Source organism: Podarcis pityusensis (assembly GCF_964106645.2).
Source record: "Podarcis pityusensis genome assembly, chromosome: 15".
Taxonomy (NCBI): Eukaryota; Metazoa; Chordata; class Lepidosauria; order Squamata; family Lacertidae; genus Podarcis; species Podarcis pityusensis.
The window spans coordinates 19549128-19567528 of record NC_138040.1 but is presented as its reverse complement, the minus strand read 5'-3'; the positions used below and the strand labels follow the sequence as shown (position 1 = coordinate 19567528).

General features: G+C 42.9%; 1 protein-coding gene and 1 long non-coding RNA gene across 5 annotated transcripts in view; one reads left to right on the top strand and one right to left on the bottom strand.

Annotated features, from left to right (window-relative positions):
• LOC308464327 (opioid-binding protein/cell adhesion molecule homolog) overlaps positions 1 to 8266 on the top strand; it is a 775089-nt gene extending 766823 nt beyond the window's left edge. For all 4 annotated transcript variants that reach the window (XM_080983665.1, XM_080983667.1, XM_080983664.1 and 1 more), the window contains one exon: positions 7622 to 8266. In XM_080983665.1, the coding sequence (XP_080839791.1) occupies positions 7622 to 7722 (101 nt within the window). In that variant the 3' untranslated portion in view covers positions 7723 to 8266. The remainder of the gene's footprint in view (positions 1 to 7621) is intronic.
• Positions 8267 to 9162: 896 nt separating this feature from the next.
• Positions 9163 to 17917, bottom strand: LOC308464379. Its single transcript, XR_013979971.1, has 2 exons — positions 10744 to 17917; positions 9163 to 10709 (listed from the first exon to the last, which is right to left on the bottom strand). It is a non-coding gene; the product is annotated as an uncharacterized lncRNA (long non-coding RNA).
• Positions 17918 to 18401: the final 484 nt, after the last annotated feature.

Sequence of the window (18401 nt, the reverse complement as noted above, 5' to 3'; positions counted from 1 at the left end):
AAAAGTGTGCATGGAAATGTATTGGTGAAAATAACATCCAAAATGCATCATATTAGGGGAAATTGCTTGCAAAACTATGCATGTTAGTCAAAGGTGCATATGGGGGGGGGGGAATGGGCTTATTTGGAGAAATCCACACTAAAATGCTAAATAATTTTCTTGAACATTTTTGGAAAAATGAGAAACAGAGAGACCCTAAATTGGCAGATCGACCCACCCCTACTACCCAAATTATAGCCTATTTGTGTGTTTTCTTGATTTTCAGTTACAAATGAATTATATATAAAAATGGGGAAAATAATAATATAAACAATAATAACAACATGTCAGGGGACAGAGCAATCCCTCCAAAAAATGAAAATATAACAGAAGCAATCCCAGTTATGGTTCTTTGCATGTAAAGTAGTCAGAGAGGAAGGAGTCTGTAGCAGTGCTTTCTCTTTGAGATACTTCTGCTAAATCTCAGCCAACCTTCCGGGAACACAATATTAAAACACAGAGCCAGACTAGAGAGATGGAGAGTATTGATAGAACTGACGTCTCTCTCTGTTTCTATACATAAGCCTAAGGTCACAGTGACATCTGTTTCTCAAGTGCCTGCCTGAAATAAAGACCTTGAGTGTTTTGATGCATCACCCACCTGACTCAGGGTTATTCCTTGCTGACTTCTGAACAGCTGTCAAATTGTATAAGCTATGGCAATGCTAGAGTGGGTTGGGTTTTTTGGGGGGGTGGGGGTATATTTTAATATAGTATTTTTCAACACACCCAAATCCTCAAAATGGAATTGAATGCACATGTTTTCAACAAGTCCAGCTTTTAAAGCACAGGTGGGAAGCCTGTGGCCTCCCAGATGTAGCTGGACTACAATTCCCATCATGCATTTCCACATCGATAAGAGCAAGTTACTATGACTCTTTCCCAAACAAACACATCTGTGTCTTCCTCCATATCAGGTGTGGGGAGCCTTTGGCCTTCCAAAGGTTGCTGAACTACAACTCCCATCATCCCCGGCCATTGAGCATGCTTGATAGGGCTGATGGAGGTGTAGTTCGGCCACATCTGGAGGGCAAAAGTTTTCCTGACGCTTGCATTATGCTATCTGACAGTGGCTCGGGTTGCTAATAACCCTGAGATCTGAAACCATTCAAGTCAGAAGTGCCCACGTAATGAAAACTGCTCAGTTATGGGAAGCTGGCATTATTCCATGTTTTCAGATAGAAAGAGGGCCTTTCCGTTTCACCTTAAATGAGGATTTCCCCACTGCCATCTCAAGTTTTGTTACGGAGGAGGGATTGAATCATAGGGCTGGCTTTTTTTTGGCTGACAGCAGCACTGATAGATTCCGTTACATTTTCCCCAACCTGCAAAATGTCAACCCATTAGGAAAAAAATGCAGACATTTCACATTTTATTTCTGATGAGTATTCTCTACCCCAACCCCTTCTTCCCGAATCATTGGCATCTGGTTATTAGTCGTAGCATTCCTAGTTCTGACACAGTCAGTTCAGCATTTGCTAATGTCAGCAGAGACACAGAGCATTGCTGTTCCCCCACTCCACCTTTCCCTTTCTTTGCAGAATGGTGCTGCCTTTGGCTCCAGACTTGAATTAGCCTCCCCCTCCTCTATAGAAAGACTCACAAACACTTCCAATCTCAGCGTTGAATGAGCACAAACCATATTTGATTTCCAAGTACCAAGGAAAGAAAGACACACAAAAAAAGGAAAAGGAAAAGGAAAGGAGAACGCTGAATTCCCCTTAACAACAAAACTCATTTGAATTGCTCTACAAAGATTGTCTGGGTAGATGCTCGTGAACACAATGCTGCATTTTGTTGTAATTAAGCAAAATAAAAGTTCTGTTTGCGATGAAACAATTTGGCTAAGCTGGTTTTTCATTGCAGAAAATGGGTTTGTAACTCTCCACTTATTCAGGAACACAGGAGCTAATTAGATTCTCTCCTGCCATTATTTTTAATTTTTTGCCGTTACAATAGTTGTTATCCCCTTGTCTTAAAATTAATGAGGTTAGAAAGCTCACTTCTTGTTCCTTTTTAAAGTTCAGGTTGCGGCTGAGCATCTCGAAATTTAACTTGGCGTATAATTATGCACTGAGGATTCTTTTCCTGCCTTTTTCTCCCCTGAATCTCTTTTCTTTAAAGAATCCTTTGATTTTTGCTGCGATTTTTGCTGATTGCATTTATTTAAGAGCGATGAAGGGGAATTGTTAGGCGCATCATAAACAGGCTAGATCTCCAGCATTAAAAAAACATGGGTCAAATTTGTATCGGGCAGCTCAAAAATTATGGATTCCCCCTTCAGTTCTGCCTCTACAAATGGCCACCACAATTTGGGGGCTTCTTTTAGTGAATCCCCCACCCAACATAAATGTTTATCTGAATGCAGATAAATATCGGTTTTACCACATTTAGCACCATTCAGTAAGAAAACCAGTTGGAAATATCTGGGAAATGTCACCTCTTAGTGATTTCCTCCCCCGCTTCCAAACCAATTATCTTGCTTCATTTCATAAAATGCGCAAAAATGCATCTATTAGTGAATCTGGCATACCAGTATGCTCTGCCAAATGTGCATATCAGGTAAAAACTACACAAAATTTGCATGAGAATGCTGATAATTTTTCATGAGAACTTAAAAAAAAAAAAAGCAAGCAATGTGGAAATGTGGGTAACTGAGCTTAAAGGTAAAGGTAAAGGACCCCTGACAATTAAGTCCAGTTGCAGACGTCTCTGGGGTTGCGGTGCTCATCTCGCTTTACAGGCCGAGGGAGCCGGCGTTTGTCCGCAGACAGTTTTTCCGGGTCATGTGGCCAGCATGACTAAGCCTCTTCTGGCGCAACGGAACACCAAAACCAGAGTAGCTCACAGAAACACCATTTACTTTCTCGCCTGAGTGGTACCTATTTATCTACTTGCACTTTTTGGCATGCTTTCAAACTGCTAGGTTGGCAGGAGCTGGGACAGAGCAACAGTAGCTCACCCCATCACAAGGATTCAAACCACCAACCTTCTGATCGGCAAACCCAATAGGCTCAGTGGTTTAGACCACAGCGCCATCCGCGTCCCTTAATTGAGCTTAAGGCTCAGGAAAAATAAGGAACTGAAATTGACAGAATCACCCATCGCTAATTAGACTGCGCAACCCCTCTTTTGCTTTGGTTTCTTCTCTTCCCCCACAGTTATCCACTCACCCCACTTACTGCATCTGCAGACATCCTTGCTGTTCCTTGACTCAGTTTCCCTTTGAGGCTCACGCCTGGGTTTCCTGGGTTTGCATGAAGCTATATGGCCTGTGTGCTGCCTTTAAATGTTGTTCCTCATTGCTTTGATTCACATTGTCATCTCGTATTGTTATGCCTCATCATTACATTTGTAAGCCACCATGAAAACTGATGTCTAAAGTCAGAAGAAGAATGTGAATATATAGATATATAGATATAGATATAAACACAGGTGAACAAAGTAGGCATTTAGCAATGCATTTTAAAACCTATTATCTCTCCAAATATGCATTTCTAAATGCATCATCTCCCAAACTGTCTATTTTCAGATACATTTTGGTAATTATTTTGGAAGCAAGAACTGCATCAGAGCTTTGGGAAAGCACAAAATCTGGTGACCAAGAGCTCTTTGATCTGCCCATTAGTCTGAGAGGTGCAGATGGACGGCGGTATCTAACTAACACATATCATCAGCACATAGATTTGTGCTTGAGCATCGAGAACCCCCCCATCTCTTCCCTCCCCACATGCTCCAGAGAGTTGTGGGAACCCATACAGCAGATATATGGGGTACGTGGGGCAAGGAGAGGGAAATCCTGTTGCACAAGCAGAAATCCTTGTGCTGGCAGAACACGTTACTTAGCAATACTGTGGGTGCAACCCATAGACAGTTTATATGAGAGTGCAGAATGACTGAATTCCCATGCAGGATTTTTTCGCAGGGAGGCACCTCCAAGAAGCACATGCTATGTATGTAGAAAGAGATACAGGCTACCGGTGTATTTCCTACTTGATTGCTTTCCATGCACGAATGTCACAACTTTGGCTTGCCAACATTTGGGGGGCACATTCGCATCATAAATTCAAAGCACTATGATAACACTCTCAACTGGCATGGCTTCTCCCAAAGAATCCTGGGAGCTGCGGTTCGTTATTGGTGCTGAGAGTTGTTAGGAGAACCTTCATTCCCCCTCCCAGAACTACAATTCCCAGAGTTCCCTGTGAGGAAGGATTGGTTGTTAAGCCAGTCTGGGAATTGTAATTCTGCATAGGGAATGGGGAGGTCTCCTAAGAACTCTCAGCACCCTTAATGAACTGCACCTTCCAGAAATCTCATGAGGAAGCCATGATTATTCAAAGTGGTATAGCCCTTTAAACATATGGTGTGAATGTGAGCCTAGTCACCACATATTTTAATGGCTACAATAAAATGTCTCTTACAAACCTATGTTTACAGGGGGAGGGAACCTGTCATGTAGATACACTGAGAAGGTCTGTGCAGGTAGATGTGTGCCCACGGGCACCAGGTTGGCAATCCCCATCATAGCCCCGGATGTTGCCTTTATAGATCCAGAGACCCAAAAGCAAGAGTCAGCCGCTCGTAACCTGTGTGTGCTGGAAATACAAATTTTTTTTAAAGGGAAGCAATAAAAATCAATGCATCATTACTGGAACTATCCCCCGGTATTAAAGAAAAAAGAGGGGAAAGAGGAATGGCAGTCCCATTATCCAAGCCTGTATTGCCGCGGTCTCCTTTTGCAGTCTACCCGTGCACTGTGGTCATTATCAATTTTTAATTAGACGAGTGCCATTCAGCTAGTTAAACAACAACCGAAAGCAGTGCTTTGCATGTACTGAGACTGGAGGGACAGGAACGGATGGGGGCTGGTGGGAGGGGGAAGCACTCACTAGAGAACAAAACTACAAGAGTGTAAAACATTTAAGAGCAGTTACTTCATAAAGAGTTCCAGATGGGAGGAGCTCGGCACAGATGTGTTCTATTCCAGGACTCCGAGTCAATCAGTGTTGCAATAAAATTACAGATTAATGAATCAATCAGCACAAAGGGTTGCCAGCCTCTTTGGTTGCTAATTGTTGCAGTGGGGATTGGTGAGGAGCGGGAGGGGGTAGCTTGGGGGCAATGCAGCTCTTAAGTTAGCAAGAGAGGGTTTCTTGTGAGCTTTGCAAATCTCTCAACAGCCTTCCTGTACCCTTCCAGATTTTTATTTTATTTCAGCTCACATTGGTGCCAACCAGCATGCTCAGTGGTGAGGGACGGTGGGACTTGCAGTGCAGCAACATATTGAGGGCCACAGGTTCCCCATCCCCAATTTACAATGGCGCTGTGGGTTAAACCACAGAGCCTAGGACTTGCCGATCAGAAGGTCGGCGGTTCGAATCCCTGCGACTGGGTGAGCTCCCATTGTTCAGTCCATGCTCCTGCCAACCTAGCAGTTTGAAAGCACCTCAAAGTGCAAGTAGATAAATAGGTACTGCTCCGTTGAGAAGGTAAACGGCGTTTCCGTGGGCTGCTCTGGTTCGCCAGAAGCAACTTAGTCATGCTGGCCACATGATCCGGAAGCTGTACGCCGGCTCCCTCGGCCAATAAAACAAGATGAGCACCGCAACCCCAAAGTCGGCCACGACTGGACCTAATGGTCAGGGGTCCCTTTACCTTTAAAAGGGAAATATGCTTTGTGGCCCCCTCCTTTCCCAGCACAGGCACTACCATTTATTGCCTTTCCAGTCAAAGTAAGGAAGAAGCAGGTTGGAGAGAGCAATAAAGCAAGAGACAGTTCTCTTCCCACATAGAGACTGGTGCAGTCCTTAAAATAAGCTCAGCAGGTCTTGCTTTCCATACCATCACCTTGGGCTGTTTGGTCAACAAGCACAAAAAGCAAGGCCTTTTTAGTGGTGGTGCTATAGGTCTAGAATACCTTCCCTCTTAAAACCTCTCTTTCCCCCCACCCCCTTTCCCCCTTTAAACTTAAAACCTCTCTTTTGATAAGCCCTCAATGTCTTGCTGCTGCCAAGTTCTTTGTATTATATTTTAAATTGTTGCCGTTTCATTTGTTTATGGTAGGATTGCTTGTTCTTTTGCCATACATATCTTTATTTCTGTCTTATTCTGTGTGGCCACTCTGAGAAGTGTTATATATTAGCAGTTTTTGCTTTATGGCCTACTTTTTTTGTCTGCTGGGTCCATCTTACATGAATTAGCAACACTGAGCCATTGGCTGCATTCACATGGCAGTTTATTCCATTTCCCCCAATGTTTTTCTAACTACGAATTTTCATGTTATATGTGAGCTTTCGCACAACATAAAAGCCACTTCCATAAAGGTAGTGGAATGTAGTGCATGTTTAGTGCTCATTTCCATGTTATTTGATTCCAGGTAGGGGAAATCCATTTGCAGCCCCCTTAATACACAACATAATGAGTGCAAAGTGACAAAATGTGGAGCAATATACCAGGATAAAGTACTTTACTGCTCTTTTCATGGAGCAATCATGGGGCAATGGAAGAATGCATGTGCAGAAAGGGTGGGGGAGTCATGATGCCATCCAGTGACATTTGTAGTTGGCTCACACCACACCCAGTGGTGTGAATGGAATTTAGCATAGCCACAGTTCCATAGCACAACAGGTACTGCAGTGTAAATGGAACCTTAGAAAAAGAGACAGACGTGCCAGCATTATAATCAGGACAACTAATGCAGTATTCCCCGTGTCTGAATGCAACCTTGCACTCATGGAATATCCTCTCTTCTAGTATGGCCCCAAGAAAGAAAATGAAAATATCTGCGTCCTGGCATTCCTCATTATGTCTGAATAGGGAACTCTGTTTGTTGGAACAAGCCAGGATCAGAAATCATGGTTTGATCCTGGTATATTTCAACAAACCTTAGTTTGTAGAGTTTAAACTTTATGAACTAACCAGAGTTTGCCCCTTTCACATGTAACTATAAACCATGGTTAGCTAAACCAGGAATCAAACAATTCCTCATCACAGGCATGCTGGAGGAGGAGAGATGAAGCAGCAGCAGCACAGAAGCATGCTCTCATACTGCTAAACTATGGGCTAATGTTACTTCTGAAGTAGGTCCTATGTGAGAATGAGTTGTAAATGAATCTCACGCAAGTTCCTATCACAGCAGTACAGCTGAGGACTTTCAGTGTGTCAAACAAAGGAGGAGGCACTGCTTTGATATTGGAGGGGAGTGTCCCTGAAATCATTCTACCCAAGGCCCCCACCCCAAACCTGGAACCAGCACTGTCCATCCCAGACACTCCTTCCAACACTTTTGAAAAATACTTGAATTCTCTGTCTCCTGAATACATAGGAACACTGCCTTATACTGAGTCAAAACCATTGGTCCATGTTGCTCAGAACTGTCTACACATAACTGGCAGTAGCTCTCCATGAGTTAAGGCAGGAGTGTCTCTCAACTCTATCTAGAGATGCTGGGGATTGAACCTGGGACCTTCTGTTTTCAGAGCAGATGTTCTACCACTGAGCTATGGCCCTCCACCCCTTTATCCTTGAAATAATAACCAGCTTCTCTACCTCTCTCTCTCTCTTGTCTCACTTGATCCAGGCCCAGGAGCAGTCCACGATGGCAACAATGCAGCTTCCAGAGCGATGGCCTGCCTCTGGCTATCAGGCACCCTCTTTGCTCATTTCCTCCTCAAGTTTTGATAAGAAAAGCGAGGGTCCTTGCAGATGACGCCTGGCTTCTCCCACACCACAGACTTTTAACCATCCACACTGCTGGGGGGTGGGAGGGGGTTAAGAAACAGCAACAGCCGTCTACAGCTTGAACATACTGCCGGAAGGGCAAGGGGAGGGGGAGGACCAGCTGGGTTCCAGGTCAAGCACGCATTCAGGTTCGGCCAATCATGGGCATTTCCCAAAAGCAGAATTAGTTTTCATTTCCCTTCCCTTTGACCCCACCACCCTTCGAAAATACCCTATTTATATATTAAAAAGAAAAAGAAAACATGTCAACCTCTCATTTTACCATCCTCAGTGGAGCCCGCCCCAAAAATTGCCCCAGGAGAATGAGACCTCTTGGTCCTGAGAGATGATGCACAACAGGAAGTCGGGGAGGGGGGGGAAGCAAGTCAAAAAGTGTCCTATTATCTCTGTGTCTCTTGAGCAAAAGGATTGTTCTTTCTACTTGTAACACTGTACATATCTGTTCATGTTTCTACGTGTCCGATTACACTCTGGTTTCAACTCGCTTCTGTCTGGGTGGATGTTTTCATGGGGTTGCAACCCTGCCTCCAATGCCATCCTTTTGCCCCATTCCCTCCCACCCTAGCATATGGATTGTATATGGAAGCATGAGGGCTGGGAGGGACGATGGTCCGCTCACACATTCAGACAGAGATTTCCCCCACTGTTGGGAGCACATGAAAAGGAAGCCCAGGGTGTGCCCGGCTTCCTCTCCCCTCTTTTTAAACTCAGAGTGACTCCTCAATCTCGATAAATTGACAGAACAGCAAGTCATGCGTCTCCCATTTATCAGTATAATCATACCACTGTTCTGCCCATTCACCCATCCATCTAATTATCCATCCATCTAATTATCCATCCATCTGCCTTTCCAGCCATATATTTGCCATATTTATCAATCTATCAATGTAATTATCTGGAGTCCCCCCCTCCTTTTTAATACGAATATCTTCTCCTCTGTTCCCCATCTGCACTTCCACCCATCCATCAGTATAATCACCTTTATTGAGTCACACCTTCATGTAGTCAACATTTAAATTCCTCATAATTTAACCCATTATTATTTTGAAATTTTGTGGGAGCCTCGTCTCTCTTTTTTTTGGGAGGGGGTGCCTTTTCTGTAAAAGGAGGACATTGAGGGGCAATTCACATAGGGTCCAGAACCAGTGGCACAGATAAACAAATAGGGTACATTATAAAATCAAAGAGAATTGTGACCACAAAGGCATAGCATTCAGTAGCACTTTGCCAGATACGCTTATGCGGAAATCATTGGTTTTTACGCCTCCTCATATCCTCGCCTTAAAATGGCATAAACGTGTCCCTAACTAAATTTTTGCAGTTCTAAGCATTGCCTTAAAAGTAATTCACTAAAGATGACATTGTGATTTTTTTTTGGGGGGGGGGGAGTATTCTACCATTTATTACAGTGCTCCCAATATTCTTTCGCATATGGGCTTTAAAATAGATTTGGCACATCATCTCTCCAGCCCAAATTTGCCCTGCCATCCGCTTTGTCCACTGACAAGTCCATCCCATCAAAAGCTGCCAATGGGCGTGGGGGAGCAATTCCTTTGCTAGTTTATTGGGACATTCACCTGGCATTTGTTTAAGAACCTTTTGAGCAGGGGGGAATTGAGCACCAACTCTTTCCAAGTATTTAATTAACATTGAAGGGGAGGGGAAAGGAAATGGGAAGGAGAAATCAAGAAAACCATGATTTCCTGCATCTCTGAGGCTCTCCTCTGAGCCCTAAAAAAAAAAAAAAAAAAAAAAAAAAAAGGTTGGGGGATCTTTCAGGTCACTATTTGCTAAAGCCAAGCAATGGATCACATTGTCAAAAGTTCCATTTCACTCTGAGGACTCAGTTTCTGAAATTTCTGGCACTGCCCACTCCTTGCCTGACGGGTGCAGGACATGACCTACCACGGAGAGCCACTTCTGCCCAAACAACAACAGAGGTGGTGGCAGAGAAGGAGTCCTGGTGCCAACAAGGAGTGCAGGAATCTATTTTTCTGGGACGTGATGTCTTTGGAATCTATTTTGTGGACTGAAAGCATGACAACGACAGACATCTACCAAGGTTGATTTAGAGAGATATACTATCAACAGGTCAACGCTCTTTAAATCAAACATTGCCCATTTCAGATCTTGCCCCAGGACTGAGTAGGACAAATGGGGATGAATAGAGTAAATACACATGATTTTATGAAGACCAGCTGTGTGGGGGAACCAATTAGCTCTCTGTCAAATTTATGCTGTTTCCTCTGTTATGCATATAGGTGGGGAAAGAGATGGAAGAACTAGTAACAACGGTTTACCCATGCTACATTTTTTTTCCCTCTTAGACAACTTTCCCCATAGAATGATGGTCTTGAGACCATCCTGTACAAGTCAAGACTGGAAGTCAAGTCAAGACTGGAAGTCCCAAAAGCAGTAAGGAAGTATGATGCCTGCTGTACTGAGCTGCTAACAGCCACGTCTTGGGAACACTAAAATGACCTTGTGGAAGGCAAGTGACTGGTGTTGATTCCCAATGGGTCTACCTGGATGATTCAAGGTGTCTAGATTATCTATACATGTAAAACACGAATGATGTAAAACAAGACTAAACATTTGGGTGGTATATTCATTTTTTTAAGCAAAACAGGTTGAAAGGCTCAGACTTTGCTTTGACATGAATGATGAACACAAATCCACCATAAATGCATTATTATTGAATGTACAGCCTTTGCTTCCCATAGCTTATTTTTTTTCTGCTGAAAGTAGCAAGCTTTCCTTCACGTATCAAGAAATGGAGATGTAGTAGTCAGCATTTATGGGGGGTGGGGGAAAGGAAGGGAGATAAGAGAGAGAATTGGCGCATACGGCTTCTGAACATGTTTTTGTTGTTCTGTCAATTTTAGCATATGCGGTCCTTCCAATAGTGGAATGATGGAGCAGCGTAGCTCAACACACACACAAACATACACACACACACACACACACACACACACACACACACAATACCTTCTAAGGAAGGAAGGAAAAGCACCTTAACTGGAAGGCTGTGCAGAAGCATGTTACTATGAAGAGAGCAAAATCACAAGCCATTGGGATGCTGATTGAATCTCTATAAGGAATTTGCAGCAGTGTCTTTTAATGCAAAATAGTTTTGTGCCCCAGCAGGAAATGCTTTGCTGGATGAAGTAAAAACTCAGCTAGATGCCATTTCATGCTTATGATGGAGATGGCCTTTCACTATCTAGCCTCTAAGGATGTGGGAGATATTTGACTTGTTATGACTCCAGCAACAGGTTGAGTCTACTGGATTGTTTTATTAGTGGTGTGTATTAGTGGTTCTTCAGCTATGTTCCTAGTTGTCAAAGTAGACCTAAGCATAAGAACTGTTGTGCTTGAACTGGCTCTGGAAGTCACTAGATAGAATTCTAGGACCTCTTGTTCCTTGGACAGAATTGGTGTAAACCTGGAGACACAGAGCGCCATTAGTCCCAAAAGGATGACTGACTGTAACAGAGTTGTGGGTGGAAGAGACATTGTAACTTTCAGAAACAGGCTAGGGAAATACATTATATTTAAAATCCTGCTGGGAAACTCCTGAGGGTTTAAATATTGAAGTTTCGCTGAGCAATCAGCTCTAGAAAGCTAATCCCAGGCAATTCTATTCTGCGAGCATTGTGTTGATTTTGCACGCCAGTCTCTGGTAACCTTGTCTTAGAATGTCCTGCAAGCCTCATGGAGGAGGGCTGGAACTAAGTGGAAGGATTGAGGAGAACCTCTACCTTCAAATGATGATGACAATGATGAAGTTCAGTTGGAAGTTTTCTGTAAGGAAAGTGGATAATTCCTTCCAGAACCATGTGCACTGAAGAACTGGTGATTCACCATGTACTAAATTTGCCTGATAGCCGTTAAAATTAAGTGCCTGATGCATGGTGTTTGCAAATATTATCTGGATGCATTCAGAACAAAGTTCTTTAAGAGAAATGTGTGTTTTGAGGGTTGGACAGCTCTATGCACTGGCCCTCTGGTACCCTGAGATCTGCAGATTAAGGGTGGTATACAAATTTAATAAATAATAATAATAATACAAAGCTTAGCTGTGACTGGGAGTGGCGCAGCAAACATGGGCCTCCATTCACATCAGCAAGGCCTTGCAGGAAGCTTCCAGTCTGGCTTCACTGAAATGAATGGAGATTGTGCAGCACCAGCACTTGGTAAGTCATGTCCGTTGGTTGTGAATGAACCCAAGTGCAGTTGCCTGTGCACATTCACTTCAGTGAGACTTTGTATGAGTAGCTGGACCCAGGATTGCAGCCATTGATCCTAATCATAGTCACTTTAGTCTCACTGAAATCAATAGGATAAGTTAGCTGTGAACAGCACGAATCCTAGTAACTTCCATTTGTTGGAGGAGGCTTCACATCTGAGGCTTAATGAGGCCCTTCTGCTGTGAAACATTGGAAGTTGCCTTATACTAAGAAAAAAGTTTTGTATTGCCTTCACAGTGATTAGGAGTGGTTCTCCAAAGTTTCAGACAGGAGTCTTTGGCAGCCTTCACTGCCTTCACTGCTTGAAGCACTATGATACCACTTTAAATGGTCGTGATATCTGGGAGCGCTAGTTTGTAAGGGTTCTGTGAGGTGACAGGAGACCCCCTTGTTCCCTTCCCAGAGTGGTTTAACAACCAATCCCTCATCACAGGAACTTGGGGAATTGTAGTTTTCTTTTTGGGGGGTGTTAAGGGGTCTCTCCTAAAAACCTCCAGCAATCTCAAAAAATCAAAGCTCCCAATATTCTTTGTGGGAAGCCATGACTGTTTAAAGTTGCATCATAGTGCTTTAAATACATGGTGCAAATGTAGACTTTTCTGACCCTATCTAGAGATGTGTGTATGAGAGAGAGCCTGGGACTACTTTGCAGAGGATCTGCCACTGAACTGTGCAGCACATCCTATCAACACAAGGATCCCCCCTCCCCCCACATACACTTAAAATCTGTTCAAAGGGTCCTCCCATCCTTCCAGAGCAGGTTTGGGGAGCCTGTGGGATGTGCACGGGAGGAGGAGAGGGGCAAAAGTCCCATTGCACAAGTGGAAATCCTTTCACTTGACAGGACAGGTTAGTTGATTGCCACTATTCATAATGGGAATGCAAAGGCTGCATTGGCCAGAATGCTTGTTTGCAATACAAATCATTTATCCTTGTCCAAACTGATAATGCAGATAGCATGTGAGAAGTTGAAGGGCAGTGTGAACCTCACTTATGTATGAAGATCATGCCGAATTGCTTCAGGAAGATGCTTTGGCATCTTCCAAAAATTATCCTCCCCAAGAAAGCGGAAATATAGGGCTGAGCCACACTGTTCATTTAAAGCACATCTAACACACATTTTAAGCATACACCTTTCCCCCAAAGAATCCTGGGGACTGGGGGAACTGCAAATTATAGCTCTGCGAGGGGAAACTTCAGTTACTGTGATTCTTTGGAGGAAGTCATGTGTATTGAATGTTCTTTCAATGGCTGGTGTGGATCTACCCATACTATATAAATCTCCAAGAGACACCTGTGTTAGAATCAGGCTTAATGTCAATGTGCCACAAGGCATTTTGTATGTGTGTGTGGGGAAATAATAATAGCCATCTTCAAGTATCTGAAGGGCTGTCACATGGAACAAGCCTGTTTTCTGCTGTTCTAGAGGGAAGGGCCCAAACCAGCAGATATAAATTACAAGAAAGGAGATTCTGACTAAGCATTAGGAGGAACTTTCTTGTGGTAAGACCTATTTGGCAGTGGAACAGAGTAGCTTGGAATGGGGTGAACTTTCCTTTACTTGATGTTTTTCAACAGAGGTTGGCTGGCTATCTGTCAAGGATTATTTAGCTGTGATTCCTGCATTGCAGGTGGTTGGACTAGATTGCCCTTGGGGTCTTTTCCAACTCTACAGTTCTATGGTTCTATGATTTTAATAATACATATGCAACTTAGATTATTTTCAACCGAATAATACTAACACCTCAACATTTTTTAAACACACACACGGAGAGACAAGAAATTGTAGGTCAAAAACAGCCAACTTCCTTTCTTTGCTGCCAATAAAAATAATAAGGAATGGTCTCCTGGTGCTTATTAACAAGGAATGCAACAACAACAACAACAACAACAACAACAACAAAATAATAGAGGAAGTTTGCAACAAAGTTTGGTACAGCAAAATTGTGGTGTCTTTCTTAAAATCCTCATGAAAACTGGCAATGTGAGCAGAAGACTGCATTCTACACATATGCCTGATGGCTAGAGTTCCTGATTAAGATGATGCAGTGGTCAATCCTCCTCCCGAAGAAGAATCTTCTCAAATGCATCTTCTGAGCATCCATGAGCAGCAATTTCAGAAAGCTGTGGATGCACATTGAACACGCTCCTTTCTGCACCAAGGAAAGGGGTGCAACAGCCTTGTGGAAGAACTGCTCCTTACTGCCGAAACGACAGTCTTTGCCTCTCACCATGGAGAGGCTTGGAGAAAGGGAAAGCCAAAGACTTCACACCGTGACAGCTTCTGATCTATATGCTTTACCACCACCAACAGCAAAGGTTTAAGCCATTTGTGTGTTTCTAGATTTGGGGAACTAAAAGGAAAAATTATGTACAAATTCCCCTCCATGCACACATAAACAAGCAAAAGGGGGAGTTCCAAATAACCTTTATAAATGGCAAGCATTATACCTAATGGCATCTGAGAACAAGCCTTTTAAAAACAAATAAATGCCAAAGTCCGCTCTACATTCATTCGAGGACAAACGCTCTCTGCAGTTTTAGAAGCATAGAAGAATACATTTGACCTATGTATATTATCCATTAAGGCTGCAACCCAAAGCTTCATGGAGGTTTCTGTGTGCATGTGAGGCTCCATGAAAGCTCATGTGGAGCTCTGTGAACATCCTCAGAGCTGTTGCATGCAAACCGGATTGGAATATAAGTAGCCAACGCTTCCGGATAAAGGCTTGGTCATATTCCCTAAAACTTGCATATTTCGTAAATCTGCATTCACCCTGACTGTAGATCCCTGTGCAATCATAGATGCACAGAGCTTTCCTGCACATATGGTGTTCCCCTTTCAGTTCATAAGGGTTTATTCTGTGCACTGAAATATTCTTTTGGGTCTGCTCCCTCGAGTGAAATGAATGGGGAAGCCCGACATGCGCTCAGGAGCTCCCATGCCTAGGAAAGATGACTGAGCAAAACAAGTGTGTCAGATTTTGTTCAGGTCTGCTTAAAACAAAACAAAACAAAACCCAAGCCAACCTGCTAGATTTAAGGCCAAGACAACTAAAGGGAAAATTAAACAGATCTGTCTCAAAAGCAAACAATGTTGACGCCTGGTCCTATGCATCAAGGACATTGACTATGGCTCCCCACCACACACAGTTTCATGATGGAGACTCTCCCTTAGCCCTGATGAAGCCACACCACTCACTCTTCTAAGTTAAGCAAACAAAAATAAGACCCGTAATTGAATAATTGCTTCTGTTTGCAGCTACTGGGGAGATTTTTGTTTTTAAGGGGGTGGGGGGAATCATTCAAGTTACTTGTGCAATGTATAAGTGCAATTGTGAGGAAAACATGTTGGGTGTATGAAACCGTTAACCTGTCAGATTTCAGAGTCCTTATCTTTGCTAGACTTACACGTTCTTCTGTGACTTATCAATGGTGCAATTCTTCCAGCTGTGTCAAAGCTATGGGCGTGAACAATGTTTTCACACAATTTTATCCTTTTAAAAAAAGAAAACTAAAAAAATAAGCAAAGTAGTAAATCAATTATCAGTGTTAAAATGCTTTAATGAGAAAAAAGAGAAAAATCAAATGGAAGTTTTCAAAGGCTTTTTTTTATTTTAATTTTATTTTATTCTGTCCGCCTTCTAGAAAAAACTTTTAAAATTTATTTTTTTGATCTCTTAAAGCAAACAAGATCAAGTCTCTTTTTCCTGTCAATAATCGTATTAAAAAGGGTGAATATACTACCTGAATTTTGTGCATGTTACATTGTAGTTGTAACCTTTTCTAATTCAGGAAGAATAAGAGATGGTTGTGATTGTGCAGTGTATCAATAAAGTTTGACGAAATTTGTACCTTTGGGGAAATTTTATACAAGGCTATATTTTATTCCATACTTGCACACACCCCAAAATACATAAGGCTATACTCAACATTCATCACACCCAGTAGTGTGACTTGAGTCACTGAAGTCCATTGATTTTTAATTTTTTTTAGGGGTCCTACTCTGAGTACGACTTGGTTGGGTATCATCATTATTATTTTATTTTCATTTATTTAACATAAATATATGGACAGGGCCAGGTTGGGGAAGGCATAATGAAAGGGGTGGGGAGAGCCTTGGGAACAGAACCCTTGCCTTTGAAGTCCTGGGTGGGGAGAATGGAGCCCAGAAATCTGTCAGTTGTGCTTTACTGAGGCAGTCCTCTTAAGTGATGGACAATTCCTGCCCAGAAATCCTCCTGCCTCCATTTGCTCCTTTAGGGGCTCTTGGTACATGTCCCCACTTCTGCTCTTTTCTTAATTATTATTTGTAGTATTTATTTATTGCCTTTATAGTCCCCCCCTGTTTTTTGCCAAAGAGCTCAAGGTGGCATACATGGTTCTTCCCCCTCCTCGTTTAATCCTTAAAACAATCCTGTGAGGTAGGTTTAAGCTGACAGGCAGTGACTGGCCCAAGGTCACCCAGTGAGCCAAATGGGGATTTGAGCCCTGGTCGCCAAGGTCCCAGTACTCCACATGGTGGCAGCTGCAGCCTTAAACCACATGTGGTCTCTGCTACAGTAACAAGGTCAAAACTGAACATTTCCACACATGAGAAAGGGGGGTGGGGAAGTGAACATCAGCCAGAAAATAAGAGCATATGTGGTATAATAAACTTATTTTGGATCCCCATATTCTGGGAACCCTCCTCCCTGATCAACTGCCCTCTAAATGCCTTTATAGGTCTATCCATTGACCTGTTTACCCCAGTAAACACACGATGATTTTCTCCCCATCTCTCTTCACCCCTAGCGGAATGGCTCATCATCCCATTTTCCACAGCCTTATTTCGCTCTTCTCATCATTCATCACTGACAAAACACTATTTCCCTATCACTCAGCACACCAACAAGCCACACATGTGCACATACAGAGGCTCTCCATCTTTTCCCATTCATCTCCACTCACACATCCATCAATACATTCTACCAAACACAACCATCCTCACCATCATAGGCTTCCATCGCTTCTGCCAATCCAAACCCAGGGTGATTTAGACTCGGCTCATACCACTTTTATGAAAATGCTTCAGCGTAATGAACTCTTTCCTTTTATCTCTCCTCCGGCATGGGAAAGCTGTGCGTAGCTAGTCTACAAATACACCAGTTAAACAGAGCTGATAAAGAAAAGGTATTGTGTCCAACATGTTATTATCAATTTTTTAAAAAAGCACCTCTGTAAAAAACAAACAAAAACACCAGAAATGCTTCCAGAAATGTAAAACCATTAAAGATGTTTCTGTCTCTAATAAGAAGTATCAAAGGAAGAGGGAAAAATCAAGCTGCTGGGGGCAGGGAGAAAATTAAAGGAGATCAAAGAGGAACATGTGCTTAACTCCTTTCTACTAGCCTTATCTAATTTGGCCATTAGGATATATTTTGAGGCTGTTACGAAACCAGCTACAATTACGGTATTTGGTCTTACCCTTGATTTGAATTGTGCAGCAGGGAAAGGAGATTCTAAGCAGGAGCCAGGGCTGTAAGACAACCTTCCCTTATGACTCAGGGTACTTCCTACAGATGGCACAAAGGCTGGTAACCTGAGTGTGTCCCGACCTTTGGAAGTGAGGCACAGAGGCACAGTAACTCTCTGAATCTTGCTTCCTAGTGTACATATATAATTAGGACTTTTGCAATCCAGGCACCCACAGCCTCTCTGTATTTTTAAAAAGCCATTCTAAATGGAGAAAGGATGGAGGCACGATGAGAAATAAGAAGAAAATGAGGCAATGGATATCAATAGCCTGTGTGCTTGTGTGCACACATGTATGCATGCGTTAGGAGTATGCACTGACCAGAAGATTTACTTTGGAGCATGACTTCGCATTTTGGAAAACACCCTGCCATGGTTTAAGGCACATTCATAGGTCACCCGATTCAGCTTGGGGAAATATATATCTAAGTATTATAATAATAATAATAAAAATTTTTATTTATATCCCGCCCTCCCCAGCCAAAGCTGGGCTCAGGGCAGCTAACAACAATAAAATAGTACAACATTCTAAAATCATTTCATTATAAAATTAATTCAAATCAAATTGATGGCAACCATTAGGCTAAAGTTCTGTGAAGATTGCCAAAGGAGGGAGTCAGGCTGTGCCCTGACCAAAGGCCTGGTGGAACAGCTCTGTCTTGCAGGCCCTGTGGAAAGATGTCAAGTCCCGCAGGGCCCTAGTCTCTTGTGACAGAGCATTCCACCAGATTGGAGCCACAGCCAAAAAAGCCCCGGCTCTGGTTGAGGCCAGCCTAACCTCCCTGTGGCCTGGGACCTTCAGGATGTTTTTGTTTGAAGACTGTAGGTTCCTCTGTGGGACATACCAGGAGAGGT